The 17,971-nt window shown below is 41.0% G+C and overlaps 1 protein-coding gene across 1 annotated transcript in view; it reads right to left on the reverse strand.

Annotated features, from left to right (window-relative positions):
* Positions 1-17,953, reverse strand: part of NUDT3 (nudix hydrolase 3) — a 32,565-nt gene extending 14,612 nt beyond the window's left edge. Inside the window, exon 1 of the mRNA XM_084611376.1 lies at positions 17,738-17,953. Coding sequence (XP_084467502.1) covers positions 17,738-17,836 — 99 coding nt within the window. The 5' untranslated portion in view covers positions 17,837-17,953. The remainder of the gene's footprint in view (positions 1-17,737) is intronic.
* Between the last annotated feature and the right edge of the window lie 18 nt (positions 17,954-17,971).

The raw sequence follows: 17,971 nt of genomic DNA on the forward strand, positions 1-17,971 counted from the left end.
CGTTTCAGTGCACACTTATCGAGCAGTTAGTCAATATTTTCAGAAGCTCCCTGATCTCAGTTCCAGTAACCTGACCCAGACCCAGCACCACCCACAGCAATCCAGAGCTGCAATTACAGGTAAAGTCCTGCTCAGTCCCAAACTGGAATGTGCCCAGCGCAGACAGAATCTTTCCGGAATTTAGCTGCTAAAATCTAAAGCCTACCTGAGCATAAGCAAACTGCAGTTTTTAAAAAGCTTGTAACTTAGCCAAATTCAAGCAGATTTTCACAGGGGTGGCAAAAGGAACACCCCTGACATGCAAACCACCAGCCCCCTGTGAAATTTCTAGTCCCTACTGCAAAGCATGGGGCAACAGAGTGTCTAAGAAATGGTCACCACAATTTAACAAGGGCAAAACATTTTCCCCTAGCCTTGTTCTCAGAAACAGCTAAACTATTCTGGCTGAATTTTCTAAAATACTTCAGCATGAGGCAGACACCCAGAATGGAAAATTTCAGCCCAAACAGTTAAGACAAAAGTTATAAGCAACTGAAAACAGGGTCACGATGAGAAGCATCGGGCAACCTTAATAATAGTTGGTGAAAGCAGAGCCACCTATAATAGATATGGTAAGCCCATTTTTTGAATTTGTTCAAATAGTGAATACAAAGATATTGTGTATTTTCTTGGTATTGACACCTCATCAATTATTGGGAGTGGAGCACATCCGCCCTGACTGAATTGGCCTTGTTAACACTGGTTCTCCATTTGTAAGCTAACTCCCTTCTCGTCATGTATCAGTATATTTATGCCTGCTTCTGTAATTTTCACTCCATGTATCTGAAGAAGTGGCTTTTTTTACCCACAAAAGCTTATGCCCATATAAATCTGCTAGTCTTTAAGGCGCTACCGGACTCATTGTTTTTGTGGATACACACTAACAAGGCTATCCCTGATACTTGAAAGATACTGTGATCTTACTAGATCTCACACTGTTATTCTACAGGGTGCTGGCAGCAACAGCTATAGTTAAGGCTGCCTAACACTCTTCATTGTTATAAATTAGGGAGAAAGATGTCATTTTGTCCACTTTAAGAATTCTTACGTCCATATTGTTGGAAATCTCAGTCAAGGGAGGGGTTCGCCAGAGTGTCAAAGATGTGCCTTTTTCCATCCCCATGAATATCTGTCCAAATTTGGCCAAGTTATAAGCTTCTGACAATCTCAATACGCACATGCTCAGTAGAGGATAATTAAGAGTCTGGCATGTAAATTCTCTGAGAATTCCATACATACACTGCTCCATTCCCACACAGCTCCTACTTTCCAGCCAGACCACACAGGCACCATCCCCACACTGCAACTGAACATACTGTATTATGCGGCTGCAGGTTCTGAATCCATGAGTCTACCTGCAATTGCTCCTCTGGGAACTCAGGGGATGCCATGGCATCAGGCAATCAATGGAGAGGATTCCAATGCCCCCACCTGCAGGTGCCCAGGCAGCATGAACAAGGAGATAGGGCAAGGGTACAATAGGTAAGGAGGGGCAGAAGGGTCTGGAACCCCTCCAAAACCTAGAACTGAGCTCAGGATTCCTAAGTGCTGACCTCTGAAGAACCACCATCTGTGAACCTCACTGGCAAAATGTGTGCTCACTGGGTTCTTTTTCCTGCAGAACACACCTTTCAACTAGTGCAATAAATGAGGCAGGAGTTCTATAGACAACCCTACGCAACCCTGATTCAGTCCCATCCCTCCTATGCACTGAATCAGACAAGTACTGTAAGAAAAACAATATGTGATTATGTAATTAAGGGCTACCATAATGCATACAGGGGCTCAGTTAAGGTTGAATGAGCAGCCTAAATTTCAGCATTTTGAGTGCTTAATTTTGCAACCTTAATGTTTTTAGCCTTAAAAAAAACCAAAAACCAAACATTCAATATATTTAGATTGTGGAAACAATCAGCATGTTAGGCACTCTCCAAAAGGCAACACAGCCCTTCCCCCAAAAAGCACTCGATCCATTTAAATCGCCAGCAACAAACCACAATTCTTACATACAGAATGCTAGCTTCAGATGTGCACAGCGTTTTCAATATTCACGACCCTATGACTCTATTCATAATAGAGAAGACTGGGATTCCACTACAATTGTCAGCAACTCCATACGCAACCACCTCTGATTATAAACTGATATTGGGCCATTATGTAAAAATGCCACCTGTACTAAGGAGCCCATGTCATCTTGTCATCACAGTCTCTTGTTCTATTACATTGCTGGTCTGGTACACTATACTGGTTTATCACCAGTATTACATATAAAGGAGCCTGGATTAAAGATTCCTAACTTCAGGTCAGCCAGTAGTACTGGGGGCAAAGGTGAGAGAAATACAATGCTGTCCCCTCCTCCATTTCAAAGAGAAAGTTGTCATGATTTACCCAAAATTTAAGAGAAGCAATGGCAAGAAAGAAGGGAATATCTATTTTCTAGTCAAGGTAAAATATACCTGTCCGCAGTAGCTACTGACTTCAATTTGTAGAGCCATCTCCAAAACAAAACCTGAGGCAGACCCCTGGAATATCAACAGAGCATACTCACTTGTGATCAATTTGCAGTTGTGAGGAAATTCAAATAAAAAGACTTTATCTGCTAATAAATCACAGTGCTAAAGCTTTTTAAAAAAGAGTGACAGTGCAGAACAAGGCAGTGCCCTAATTAACACCCAACTCCTAATGTTGACCTTTTAGATGTGAACAACAATTTTACAGCACGTAAGTTAGCTTCACTCTTTAATGCAACTCAGAAGACCCTTACTAACGGAACAGTTGGACAACCCTGAGTGAAAAGCAAAGTCCTGTCATTCTCACACTCTAGCATGGTTTGAATGCATACTTGAAAGAAAGAGGAAATACCCGCACAGGAGGAGGAAACATGCTCTACAGGGGGATCATTTTTGACTACTTTAAACAGGATATTGCCACTAATCAGCCCTTACCAGACAAAAACCTAGATCAAAGTGAAGTTGTGACATTGTTGTGTTCTTCGAAAGCAAACAGGATGTACACAGGGAAATTCATACATCTAAAAAGCTGTACTCCCCAGTAAAAGCATGGAGCTCAAAGGTCTCAAGTAAACTGGATACTGTGATCTAAGACTGCATGTAAACAGAAAAATAAAGACAACTTTAATGTTTTACAGTCTGCTGGTAACCAGTAAAAAAAAAAAAATCATACCTACTGTAAAGTAACATTTTTCTGTAAATCATTAAGAAATACCTGGGAGGAAGGATAGGAATGCCACTTCGAACAAGATCGAAACTTGAAAAATCCACCTCTGAGTGGAAAGCTTTGCCAGACAAAGTATAGAAGACTAAGTCATCAATTTCTACAGAATTCAGTTTCTAAACAATTACGTTTCTAGTCATTCTAGTATGAGGATAAGCTTCAAACCATGTACTGCATTTATTTAATTATTTGCTAGTGTAAATAGGACCCAAATGTGCAGGTGAAAAATGTTTTTCATGTGAAAGATGCAGGTGCCACAATGGAGATTGTCCTTTCCCTTGCCCCACCTTCACATGTTTTTAAAATATATGAACTTGTGCAAAGCTCTAAAGGGAATATTTATACTTTAAAACTGGTGTCCCTGAACAAAGGATTCACAAATGCATTTGTACAAGTCTCTTCCCCATCCCAAACAGCAGTGCTGAAAAGCTTCTGACATCTTCCCAGAACCCACTATTTTTGTGTTAACTCTCCTGGCCTGTAGAGAAAGCAATGGTAAAAAATTTCTCAACATTATTTCTGTGCTAGAGCAGTTCCTGGCCCACTCAACTGAAGCGCAATCTCTCATCTACTAGCCTATACTCATTTTTGGCTTGCTGTGGCCTTCATTCTGTACTTCTAAGACCAAGGTTAAGAAAATTTAACTCCTGGCCCTTCTGCCACCGGTCAAAATGTCAACTGAAGTCCAATACATATTTCAAGTAACATGAGGTAGTTTTTACAGCATTTCTTCTTTCCGCAAAAATAAAAAATTAAATGCGCCTGATAGTGCAACGCACTGCCAAGAGGCCAACAGTTATTATCCACCTTATCTTTCAGAACACACTGCTTTTATGTTTGAGATAGTAAAATCTATAGCCTCAGTTTCACAGTGAAGTTAACAAGGGGGTAGGGAAGCTTGTAGATTAGACCCACAGAGCAGCCAACTAGCACTTCTCCTTTTCTATTGCCCAGACAACCCTGCAGGGAAGGGGGGCCTCATGTGGCTTTAGGAGAAAGCCTGGCTGTCTTTCCATTCACTGTCAAAAAGCAGCTGTAATTAAAACAAAATCCCTCCTCTGTTCCCCCATCCCTATTCTCTAACACAGTCCTTTAAAAAGCATAAGCATTTCAAGTAGAGTTACTAAAATATGGAGAAAAAAGAACGAGGCGTACTTGTGGCACCTTAGAGACTAACGAATTTATCTGAGCATAAGCTTTCGTGGGCTAAAACCCACTTCATCGGATGTATGCAGTGGAAAATACAGTAGGAAGATTATATATATACACACACACAAAGAACATGAAAAATGGGTGTTGCCATACCCACTACAAAAAGAGTGATCAGTTAAGGTGAGCTATTACCAGCAAGAGAAAAAAAACCTTATGGAGATTTGCTAGCAAACACCTGTATTACAAGAAATAAATACAGAATTCTATAAAGAACTACGGCTTCTCCCAGCTTGATTTATCAAAACCAATAGGGATTACAAAGAAAATGCCTGGCACTGATATTCCTATAACTCTTCCTCCCACCACCCGCACCCTCGCTTCCTGGCAGTATTCCTTTTCTGCAGTGAGATCATGGGGGTGGGGAACAGTATTTCTTGCAAGCAATCTGGCTAAACAGTAGGGTTGCTGTAGAAAGGTCTCTCAACTATGCAGCAGACCCAAACGTAGCACATGACTGACACACCAAAATGAAGATCTTTGTCCTTTATAGAACGATAGAAAATAAAACCACAGCAGAAGAATTAACCAGATAGCAATGTCAGCCTGGTATTTAAGATGTAGCTTTACTGGTAAGAAAGGTGTGAAAGAAGAAGTCATCAAGCTTAACCAATCTCATGACAAATCAAAGGGCTCCATTAGCAGCTATGTATGTACTTGCACCACTTAAACACTGCTTAACATTCGGACGTTTGTATTTCTTAAGAAAATACCACAAGTGTTATTTTTAAATTTTTCCCCTCCTCCAAGAAATTTGAAAGTAAGAGCTCTATCCCTACTCATTTTTGTTATTTTCTATTTTTACCACAGATTCTAGGGCAATTAAAACTAACAATTTTGAAACAAACTCTGACATTAGCACAGTTCTGGGAATAAGATTGATCTGCTGTTGCAGAGGCAGGAGAAAGAAAGCAGGAACACAAACATATTACAGGTTTCAGAGTAGCAGCCGTGTTAGTCTGTATTCGCAAAAAGAAAAGGAGTACTTGTGGCACCTTAGAGACTAACAAATTTATTTGAGCATAAGCTTTCGTGAGCTACAGCTCACTTCATCGGATGCATTCAGCGGAAAATACAGTATCACCTCGCTCTCTGTCTCAAAAAACCCTACTACCCCAATGGCTACAGTTTTTTTCTCTAATTTGTTATTAATCAAACAGGCAGATATGGGGATTATTACAAGAATCAAAAGATGAGTAAGGAAGAGTTAAAACGGGAGGCTACAACTGGTCATACTGAAAGGTCAACTGTCAGGCTGAAAGGATGTTCCCCCTGGAGTTCCTCAAGGATCAGTCTAGGGACCAGTCTTATTCAATATTTTTATTAATTGCCTTGGCATAAAAAGTGGGAGTGTGCAAACAAAATCTGCAGATGACACAAAGTTGAGAGGTATTGCCAATATGGAGGAGGACTGGAATATCATACAAGAAGATTTGGACGACCTTGAAAACTAGAGTAATAGAAATGGGATGAAACTTAATAGTTCCATATGCAAGATCATGCACTTAGGGACTGACAACAAGAATTCTTGCTATAAGCTGGGGACGTATCAGTTAGAAGCAACCGACGAGGAGAAAGTTCAGGGCATATCGGTCGATCACAGGATGACTAAGAGCTGCTAATGTGATATGGCTGTGAAAAAAGCCTATGCAATCCTAGGATGCATCAAGCAAGATATTTCCAGCAGAGATAGGGAGATGTTATTACCATTAGACAAGGCACTGATGAGATCTTATCTGGAATACTGTGTGCAATTCTGGTCTCCCATGTTAAAAAAAAAATGAACTCAAACTGGAACAGGTTCAGATAAGAGCTACTAGGATGATCAGACGAATGGAGAACCTACCTTAGGAAAAGAGCCTGGCTTGTTTAGCCTAACAAAATGAAGGCTGAGGGGAGATATGATTGCTCTTTGTAAATATATCAGAGAAATAAACACCAGGGAGCGAGAGAGTTATTTAAGTTAATGGTCAAGGTTGGCATAAGAACAAATGGATACAAATTGGCCATCTACAGGAATCTAACCATCAGAGGAGTTTCAGAGTAGCAGCCGTGTTAGTCTGTATTCGCAAAAAGAAAAGGAGGACTTGTGGCACCTTAGAGACTAACCAATTTATTTGAGCATAAGCTCAGAGGAGTGAAGTTCTGGATCAGCCTTCCAAGGGAAGTCGTGGGGGTAAAACTCCTAATTGGATGCAAGACTGAGCTTGATAAATTTATGAGTAGATGGTATGATGAGATTACCTACAATGGCCTATGGCCCACCTGCGATTGCTATAAGCAAATATCTCAGAGGGCCGGAGATGGGACACTAGAGGGGGAGGGATCTGAGTTACTACAGACAGTGCTTTCCTAGGTGGCTAGCAGGTGGGTCTTGCCACATGCTCAAGGTCTAAATGATTGCCATATTTGGGGTTGAGAAGGAATTTTTCCCCAGGTCAGACTGGCAGAGCCCTAGGCAGTTTTCACCTTCCTCAGCAGCAGGGGGCACAAGTCATTTTCTGGTTTGAACTAGAGTAAATGGTGAACTCTCTGTAACATGAAGTCTTTAAATCAAGATTTGAGGACATCAGTATATTAACCAGAGGTTATGGGCCTATTACAGGTGTGGGTAGGTGAGGTTCCATGGGCTACAATGTGCAGGAGATTAAACTACATGATCACGATGGTCCCGTCTGGCCTTAAAGTCTATGAGCTATTTTCTAAACAAAACAACCCCTCTCCCCCATTGAACAGGAAAGGCAGGCCAAATGTTTGATCTAAACTACCTGACAACATCCTAATAGACTTAATCATTACCTTCCTCAGAAATACATAAACAAATGGCAAAAACATCCTAGTATCATCACACCATGGTGTCCTACATGATCAAAGTATAAGCAGTTTCCATTTATGCACTGAGATTCCCACATTAAAGAGGGAAAGTCTAGCCTTCTACTATCTGTGATTAACTCTCTATTACAGTCAGTGCAATTTAAAGATGTAGTCTACATTAATCTAATCTATATCAACTACATAAACCCTATCCATCCATACCAGTATTTATATGGCCCAGTATATAAACTATGTTACTAATTTTATGAATATTCTAAACCTAAATGAAAAAAACAGACAAAACTTTGTTGGGCTTAAGTTGACGTGTCTTTTATTGTCTTTACATGTCTTTGTAATATCAAAATGGATAACCAATAAACTGTCACATTCAGAAGCAGTTTTATTACATAATACAGCAAACTGACTTCGATACTGCATACCTTTTAAAAAGTGCACCATTGGCACCATTTTAGAAGATGGGCCAGTTTTAGAACAGATAACATATTACATATGCACACAGAGAAACAGTACTTGATCTGTCTGTTTTCTGTACCATCTAGCACAGTGGTCCCCAAATGGTGAAGTGGACCCCCTTGGGGGGCATGGAGGAACATTCGGGGGGGGAGGGGAGCGCAGCAAAGCCTGGGCCAGTCCAGATGTGGGGCAGGAGGTGCCACCCAGCCCCGCTCTGCCCTCAGCTGTTCCAGCCCCGCTCCTGGCTGCAGCTCCGCTCCCAGCCCCACCCCCAGCTGCAGCGCTGGCTCCCGGCTGCACCCCCGCTGCTGGCTGCCGGCCTCCAGCCCCGCCTCACAGCTGCAGCCCCCCAGCTCACGGCCTCCTGCTCCCAACAGTGGCGGGGGGCAGGGGTGCATGAGGTAAAAAGTTTGAGGACCACTGATCGAGCAAGTGGATTTTGTAGCATTATTTTCCAACTATCATTTTCAACTATCAACTCTTAATCTGGCCTTAATGTTGAATTTGTTTAAAAATACATCATTCTAAATCTTTTGTGTTATAAATATTTTCAGTCCACCTTAAAAAAAAAAATCAGACCTTCACAAGAACTGTTCTATTCTGCTCATGAGAATTATCTTATGTCTACACCTATTATGCATCCAGAATGTTCCTGAAGTGCTTTGCAAATTTTACTAAGTGAACATAAGGATCATATAATACATACACACATGAATGGTCATTTTGCCCATCATACAAGCATGGCCACCTTTGGTCAAATGGTTAACCCAGTGCACAATAATTTAGTGTAAGAAGTCAACACAACATCCATTTTTCAACTATAGTATAATACATTTAAATAGGAAGAATATAATTATTAAAGTTTGCATTTGGTCAGCCTGGGGCAGCTAATGGCTTCACCTGCCAAGTTTATAATCCAGTAATATACTATCACTAAAAGTCTTACTCCACTGTCTCTCGTTACACTGGTGGTTTCTGTTATTCAGATTTTTTTCAAAATAATCCTGTGAGAAAGTATTATACTTACTTTACAAAAAAAAACAACCAGGCAGAGAAGTGAAGTGAGCTCCATACCACACAGCAAGCCAGTGGCAAAGGTGGAAACAGAACCCAGGAGTCCTGACTCCCCAGATTCCTACTCTAACCACAGCATGTTCTAGAAGCAATAGTCATGAAGTACTAGCATCAGACAAAAGTACCTTTTGGAAACGTCCTAAAATTCACCAAGCATTTCAGTATACCTCCAACAGTGTGATGAAAATTTATTCCCATTGTTGCATTATATTTAAAAATACTCAAATATATTTGAAATCTACAAAATGAAGAGAAAGTTTATTTAAAAAAAGTATATAATAGCTATGCAGCCATTACACATGCTAGTTTTACTAGCAAAGTTCATTAGTGTTTCTGCAACAGAGATGAGGTGCGATTTTCACCAAGTTCAGCTAAAAATAGAATAGAATGTTTAAAAAAAATAAACGGAGTCTCTGAAATCTGCCTGAAAGCAGTGATAAAGACAGGGCACTGTTTTTCAGAAATACAGCAAAAATTGAAGAGAAGATGAATTGTTCAGTTCTTTCAATTGCAGTATTGTCTCTGTGCGTTCGTATAGGGACTCGTACAATGTACCTTATATCTTGTTTGGAGCCTCTGGGGCTACAGCAAGAACAATCCAAAATAATTTCTTTCCTCCATGACCCCAGGGTTTCTTCCTGTTCCTCTACCTCCCTTATGTACCGCAATGAACCTTGGGTCCATCACTGGTGAAACATATTTCAATGGTTCCTTAGAGGGTACCTTTAAAAGAGAGCAACCACCTTCTCAGCCAAGCATTTTGTATTAGGCTTAAGCATTGTGGATGTTAATCTTTCCTCACTATTCTTGTTAGTGAGACATTCGTAAGGAGATGGTCACTTACTAGAACCTCTTGCCAGGGGCACATCCTGGAGACAGTCCTTATGGTTCCTTTTGGAGAAGACCTTGCAGGCATCACAGCTCATGGCAAAGTGCCCTTCTCTGAAGCATAAAAAGGTACTTATGCGAATCCAAAGAAGGGAAAGTAGCAAGACAAACATCTTAGGCAAGGTCCAAGCCAACTCAAAACCAGAAAAAATTCAACCAAATAAGTGAAAATTATTAAACTAAAATTAAAGCATGTACAATACTCAAATTACAGTTACTTAACGTACCACTTACAACTTCCCTATACAAAACTAACATGACTGAAAAGGAGAGGCTGGTTTCTATGACTACTTTGGCAGGCAAAAACAGGGGAATTGAGAGATGTTAGAGAGGAGAAGGATCAATTCTCAGTTTATACATTGTAGCTATTGAGGAAGTTCCAGGCTCCTCTCAACTACAGCTCAAAACAAAAAACTCACTGTTCACTGCTTAGTCACAGCTAAGCATGTGACTTTTACAGTGTGGCTTCATGGAGGTAACTTTATGAAGGATACCTGGGAGTTATCAGCATGGAGATTTAGTTAAAGCTATGTGAGTAGATAGTAACCAAAAGATATTTTGGCGATGCACTTTCCAGACATTCAGGAAAAGCCAGTCCTTGCCCTGTGGTGCTCACAGTCTAAGGACAGACAGGCACGTAGACATACTTGATAAGACATGACAGAGGGAAGGCAGACAAGATATCAAGCAGCAGGATTTATCATTACCAAACTCATGAATGGCAATCAAAAGCTAATCCAGTTCCACTCCACATTGGCTACCTCCGCTATTTCTATTAGAACTTGCCACGAAACGTGAAGTCTTGAGATCAGTTCGGTGTTTCTCAATGACCGGCCCATGGACCAGCACAAGTCCCTGAGATCACCCTGACACAGTTTAGGAAGGCAGGAAGCCAGTCCCTGGGATCAAAAAGGTTGAGAAACAATGAGTTATATAAATAGTTGTTGCCATCTGAACCCCCAACCATTTCAAATCATTTCACATTTTACCACTATTTATCAGTGCATAGATTTCAAGGAACAGCTATGCTTCCTATAGTCTCAGGGTGGATCTATTTAAATCAAAGTGATTTAAACTGCCAAGTTTAATCTGGTTTTGCATTTGTACTTTTTAGTTTCCTAAAGAAAGTTAGTTCTCATTGGTTGATAACCATTAAAACATGTTAATCTGTAACTAAATATTGCCTTTACACTAAGAGCTAGTCTACATTACCCGCTGGATCGACCGGCAGCGATCGATCCAGCAGGTGTCGATTTATCATGTCTAGTCTAGCTGCAATAAATTGACCGAGCGCTCTCCCGTCGACTCCGGTACCCCACCAGGGCAAGAGGGGAAGGTGGAATTGACAGGAAAGCGTCAGCCATCGACTTACGGCAGTGAAGACACCACATTAGGTAGATCTAAGTACATCGACTTCAGCTACGTTATTCACATAGCTGAAGTTGTGTAACTTAGATCAACACTACCCCCACAGTGTAGACCAGGCCTAAATTTGCTGTTGATTTTTGGTAACACATTTAAGCATTAAATAATTTAATTTCCATTCATTGTCTTAATTTTTAAATATTGTACTGTGCTAGAAATGGCGAATGATGCATTTCTTGTTTATTAGATAATGATAATTTTTTTACTTGTGATTTGTATCAAGCTCTAGTTAGACGGAAATTCAAATTCAATTAAAAATACACAAAAACTACATTTCAAAGTGTTTTAAAATTAGTTAAATAAAGCTACCTTACATGTGCTGGATAAATAAGAAGGAAGTTTTAAATGGAGAACATGTTTTGATAAACTAACTGTTGTATTAAGAAAATAAAGTATCATCTATAGTCAGTGAATTGAACTCTTTCTGGTCATGATGTCCTTCAAGATTTTAGAACTAGTAGATCTCATCCTCTCAAACCTACTTTTATGTATAGATTGGGAGAGGAAACAAGCTCTTCTGTTTTTTCAATGCCCACTGGTTTCTTAACTCTTTACTAACTTTTTTTTTTTCAAAACAGAAATTGTGAAGTCTACACTGTACAGAGATATGAGCCTATATGTGCAAGAAGAAACATGAGCCAACTCATTAGGACTCAGAAAATAAACCAAGCACCAGTAATTTGTTTTTTAACTGTGACTAGATAGGAGTCTCTTATCCCACTGAATTCTGCAACCTCACATAATATTCTCAAAACAGTTTCAGAGTGCATTATTCTCTGTAACTCAAAGACAATTAAAAAGGGCCAAACTATATTATAAATGCATACAGAATTTTAAGAGTTTACCAGACACCTACTAGCCTGAGGATTAAACCTGCCAACCAGGGTGAGAAAGACCTGCAATTTAAAGAAATACAAGTTTTGTCCATTTACGATACACTGTATTTAGTTGTAACATTAAAATTTTCTATTCAATAAAGTTTAAAAGTTGTTGTTTTTCTTGGGGTTTTCATACCCTTCTTTCCCTTCCTGGCTTTACTTCCACTTTCTTCCCTATATTCAATTATGGTTCATCCTTCCCTACATTGCTTTCAGTGTCTATTTCATCTTTACTTCCTCTCCATACATTCTGGACCCTATATTTTCTGTCTTCCACAAGTTCTCTGTCAATCTCTTACTTTACACATATCCCACCAACTTTACCCCTCCTCTTTTTCTCCCACACAACCATATTCGCACCCCACAAGCATTTCCGCAGATTCAAGAAGACAACGTTGCTTCAGTTCACACACAGTTCAATTTAGGAAGGTAACCTTACAACCATACAGTCTAGAAACCACTTCTTTTTTTTAGATGAAAGCTTATATTTTCTTGGAAACTTACTACATGCCATGGGGAAGTGGATTTTAAGTCTAGATATAGATATAGTGCAGATGCAATACTGTATTAGCAAAACATGTTGGGTATTTTTATTTTGCTTTCACAGAAACCTTTTATGTAGTTGAAGGAAATATAAACAATAGTCAAGTTAAGCCTTTAGAGCAATGATTCTCAGACTATGGTCTGCGGAAAGCTGGCTGATCACATGATGCTGGCTTTCCTTATTTCCAGCTACTGAATAACATTAAAGATAGCTGAACATATATTTAATACTTTCTAATATTATCCTTCCATGTAAGCAATTGCTGTAAGGATACCACAGGGATGTTATGTGATCATCAGTAAGCAGGGAGATGTTCATATGTATCTCTTAAAACACAACTCACCTTGTTAAGTTTGAGAACCTCTGTGGTAGAGTGCTTACCTGGCATTCTCTTTAGGAATGCTCTCTGAAGACTGGGTCTACTTTCATAGCTTTCCTCTTCATTCAACAGTAAACCGGAGAGCAGTAATACCCTGCTTTTTGCAAAACAAGCATTTCCTCCAAAATTCCCTCAATAATGAGCAATCTGTCTTCTGTTAGATGTCAAGCTGTAGCCACTCTAAGCCAAGGCCATAAAAAACCCATTAGAACCGAACATTTCTAACTGGTATTTTTATTAAAATATAGCACAAAGTTCCAGTAAGTGGTTTTCCATTCTACCGAAGTGAATTTGTGAAATTTTCTGGACCTCTGCCTCAAATTCTTATTGAAAAAACAGTCTAAGAAAATGTTTTGTTTTGTTTTTTTAAATACAACCAGCAGCAAAATTTTTAAAACCTATAAGATATCACAGGTGCCAAAATACAGTATTTCAAAGTTCTAGATTGGGTTATAAACTAAATTCAGGATTATATTGCTTCCTTTAACAGTTATTTAAATTTCTAAACTAGTCTCTTCTCTCACACTCAGGCAGCAATCATCACAAGAATTTACTACCCTTAGTTTTTTCATCCTTTTCAGAGTACTTTTATGCTAACTATTGCTAGAAGGCTCTCTGAAAGCTGTTCAAAATCTCTTTGAAATAGCAATGTTGGGTTTTGTGTTTGTTTTTTTTTTTGGGGGGGGGGATGAGGGGGGAGGGTATGCCAGACTTTTCTTTAAGGCGTTCTATTGTTTCACAAAGAACAGGAATACAATAAAAGGTTTTCTGTGCTCTGAGCCAATTTAAGAAGTTTATTCTTTTTTATTTGTACTTCTGGTTTTCTTTTTAAATTAATTATTCCTTCACTACTTGTAGAGTAATTTTTGTAGCAGAAATGTGTTATCTAAAATTTGGGTATGGAAAACAGAATATGTGGAGGAAGAATGTATTCAATTTCTAACACAACCTCATTTAAGTAGCCTGTCCTAACACTAACTTTTCAATAATAGAGCTTTTAAAAAAAGAAGATACCTAGTCTGTATACAATTTATTGAAAAGTGGTTTGTTTCAAGATAGGCCACTTAAAGTAGTATACTAGGGATGTGAGATTCTGTTTCATCTATCCATTAGACTAGGAGTTCTCACCCTTTACGAAAACACCTTAGAGGGGTGTTTTTCCACCCTCATGCCCTCCCTGCAACATACACACTTGGAGCCCCTCACCACCCCTTACAATAGTGAGAAGGATACTGCCTGGTATGTGGGACTACAAAGCCACTCAAATTTGGCCCATCTGTCCCTCCATCATGACAGGCAGGCACAGGTGTGCCCAGAGATATTCTCAAAGCAGAGGTATGGTGAGGTTGCAAGGTAGGACAGAACAGGTGTAGGGGGAGCAGGACCTAAACTCTTGTTTTGTAACTGACTAAATGTCAAGTTGGCAGCAAACCGGTGGCAGCCCACTCAACAGGGGCTGGATACCCAACCCCACTTCTCCAATCCCCAGGGAGGGGTGGGAAGGACCCCCGAGAACTGGTCCCAGCTCAGAGACCCCAGTAGGCCCTATGGAGGGTTGGCACTGCCAGCCCCCCATCATACAGCGAGGCAGCCAAGGAAAGCAAAGTCCTCAAGGTTGTGCCGGAGCTACTGCTGCTCGGCAGGCCTGGTCTGCACCACCTGCCAGAGGTGTAACTGCACCTGGGTAAAGTGTGAGGCCAGCAGGACCAAGTGCAAGCAGCAGCAATTGGCATGGAGCCGGTGCGGTGAGACCACCAAGGAGTCCTGCTGTGATCCACATGGGTTCTCAGCCCTGTTGTCCTCCTCATCCATTTCCATAACTCCCTCCCACCCCCCTAGGCTACGCTAGGCTTCGCAGGGGGCCAAGCAGGTCAAATTTGTGTGGTGTTACAACCCCACATGCCAGGTTGCAATACCATTTGCTCAAATTTGCCCTGGCTGCCCCACTGTTGGTGATGGGGTGGGAGGGCTGGGCCAAATGTCAATGAATGGCATTATTGAAACCTTGTTGTGCCCCCCCACACCAAGTTGAGAACTTCCGTGCTAAGTGATTTTACTGTTTTGATCTCACACACTTCCTGTATATTAATAGTGGTTGGAATTAAATCCATAAAAGGACGGACATTGAGAATACAAATTCTCATTTCTCCAGAGCCCCACACACTGCCTTCTGTAACACAACTATGACAAGAAACAATCAGGCAGGGTTCAGTGGCCAGTCCTGAACTCTTAATTTTTTTTGTTTTTGAAAGCCAGAGTCAGAACTTTGCTAGACCTTATCTATACAGTGAAGTTACACCAGTTTAACTTAAATGGGGTTTTCAACCTCTTATTTTGGTGTAAGAGTAGCTTCTTTCAGTTTAACCTACGTTGATTCCTCATCAACTTAAACTACACTGAAAGAAGCCTGGTTTTAAACCAAAACAGTAAGAACATCCACACAACCATTAGCATCAATTTGCTAAACCAGTTTTTAAATAAATAATCAAACCTTAAATCAAATCAGTTCATCTTTCTCAGGTTGTCAAACCCTTAAAATACAGTCGTTTTGTGTAATCAAGGTCAAAACAGCTGTGAACTGATCAGTAATAGGAAAGAAGTTCCATCTCTGGTAGTATTCCAAATTCAACTGTAGTAATGTTCAAACTGACAACCTGTCAAAAGCTGATATTTGTCGATGGCAAGCATATGATCTATGTTTGCATGTTTAGTCATACTACAATACAGACATTACAATGAAAATGTACCTAAACACACCTGTCTAGAAATGCTTATGAAAAAGTTATCATATACTGTATGCCTAATCAACTGTGTAAAACTGCTCCAGGAAGTGTTATTTTCATAATTAGACCCAGCATCATTGCACCACAAAGCAACCTCTGAAACCACAAGGCTATATTTTTCCTTATACTTATTTTAAAATTGCGAAGTAGTTTCACAGAAATTGGTAAGACAGACCATTTTTTTTTGTCTAGACAAGTTTTTACATGCAAGTTTTAAATCACTGATTCTCAAACTTTTGTACTAGTGACCCCTTTCACATAGCAAGTCTCTGAGTGCGACCCCCGTTATAAATTAAAAACACTTTTTTTTATAAATTTAACACCATTATAAATGCTAGAGGCAAAGCAGGGTTTGGAGTGGAGGCTGAGGTTGTGACCCCCCCCATGTAATAACCTCGTGACCCCCTGAGGGGTCCCGACCCCCAGTTTGAGAACCCGTTTTATATCCTTCAGACCATTTATAACGGAAAAACTGATACACTTCACAATGACAGTACAACTATAATAAAGGCTCCTTCGCCACATTAAATAATAACCAAATAGCATGCTAATTAACTTTCCAGTGAACTATCTGCATTCCCTTCAGATTTCCTCTAGGTATAACTATGATAATCAGGAGAACAAAGACTTTGGTACAGCCACCATGGAACCAGGAAAACAGATCAAGTCAATATGATTCCAGTATGCTCACACAGGGGTATCTCTTAGTTTGTTTTAAATATTGTACCCCAAATAAGAAGTTTTGGGGCTTTTTAAGTGTTGAAAATCACATTTCTGGGCAAATTTGCTCCCTTTAGCTTTACAGACACAAGTGTTCTCTACAATATAATTGTTCTCAGGCAAACCAAATTCCCACTTCCTCCCAAGCCTCTCTAGACAGTGGTTTCTGGCAATGCACCAGTCCCATTTATCCCAGTTTCTTTTTATAAATCCAGGGTCATGTTTCCCTTCCCATCTCATGTGATGTGCTGGACTGACGCTCTGCCACTGTGGTTAGTGCAGCCCACTACCAAATCCTATCCCATACCATGCCACGCCAAGCCAAACCATAAGAGAGCATTTCACCCTTCTGTGTTTTAAACCTTTCATTCTGCATCTTTCTTTGATTTGCAGAGAAATCATGTTCACACCATCACTCAAAATTTTATCTTGCATTTTCTTAAATATGCTTTGCAAAATTTTTCTGTTACATTCAATTAATCAAATGCAACATAAACACTTTCAGAAGTCTAGATTTTGCACAAGGAGAAGAAGAAAAGTATGATCTGTGTTGGCTTGGCTTTATCTTTTCAGTTGTCCTTACTCTCAGAATCCTCCATCTTTCTGTTCTCAACCAAAATCTATTGTACCTTCCCACACTTCCAGTTTGCAAGACTGCAAAATAGAGAGCTAGCTATTTGACTGGCAAAATTAAAACCCTGTACGCTTCTCAAGTTATAGGGATAAAAGTGTTTACTCTTTCCAGCCAGCCATGTCAAGGACCTTAAATGTCTTGGCTCCTCACTCTCTGGGAACCCCCAATTCTTACCTTCCAAAAGGAGCACTACTCCCCCCCCCCAAACGTCTCACTCACAATTCCTTGTATCCTACTCTCTGGAGCTTCTGACACTTCTGAAGGTCTCTCAGCCTCTGCTCCTGTGGAGCCCACTATGTTTCCACAGACTTAACATTCAGCCTCCCCGGATCCCGCTGGTAACAGCGCCCCACTGCCTTTTCTTCCCACAACGAGCCACCCAAACAGCACCACCCCTTTGGCTCCCTCATTCTCTGACCAGGCCTCCTCCTCCCCACGCTGCTCCCAAGCACACACCTCGCCCCGATGCCCTACAGTACGGCCTCCTTCCCCCCGTCCCCCACACCCCTCACTCTCAACCCAGGCCAGCCCCGCCCCCATTCTACTTCCTCCCCATCCCCCCGCCTACTTCCGACCGCCCTCCCTCGAGCCCCTCTCTCTCTCACACCCACCCCCCATTTAGTGCCCCCCAACACCGCTCACCTCCTCCTCTCTCTCGTTGCGGAAGCACAGGCAGGCCGCCCGCTTCTTGTACCCGTCCCCGTCGTAGGTGCGAGTCTGGTTGGACTTGAGCTTCATCATCCTCCGTCCTGGGGAAGGGGGGGACCAGCGCGGGGGGCTGGGCTCCGGGGCGCTGAGAGGAGCGAGGGGCTGGGCTCTAAGGGGGGTAGGCCCAGGCGGGGGAGGAGGACACCGAGGATGGGGCGCGGCGGGGGG

This window comes from Lepidochelys olivacea (genome assembly GCF_965140295.1).
Source record: "Lepidochelys olivacea isolate rLepOli2 genome assembly, chromosome: 21".
Lineage (NCBI taxonomy): Eukaryota > Metazoa > Chordata > Testudines > Cheloniidae > Lepidochelys > Lepidochelys olivacea.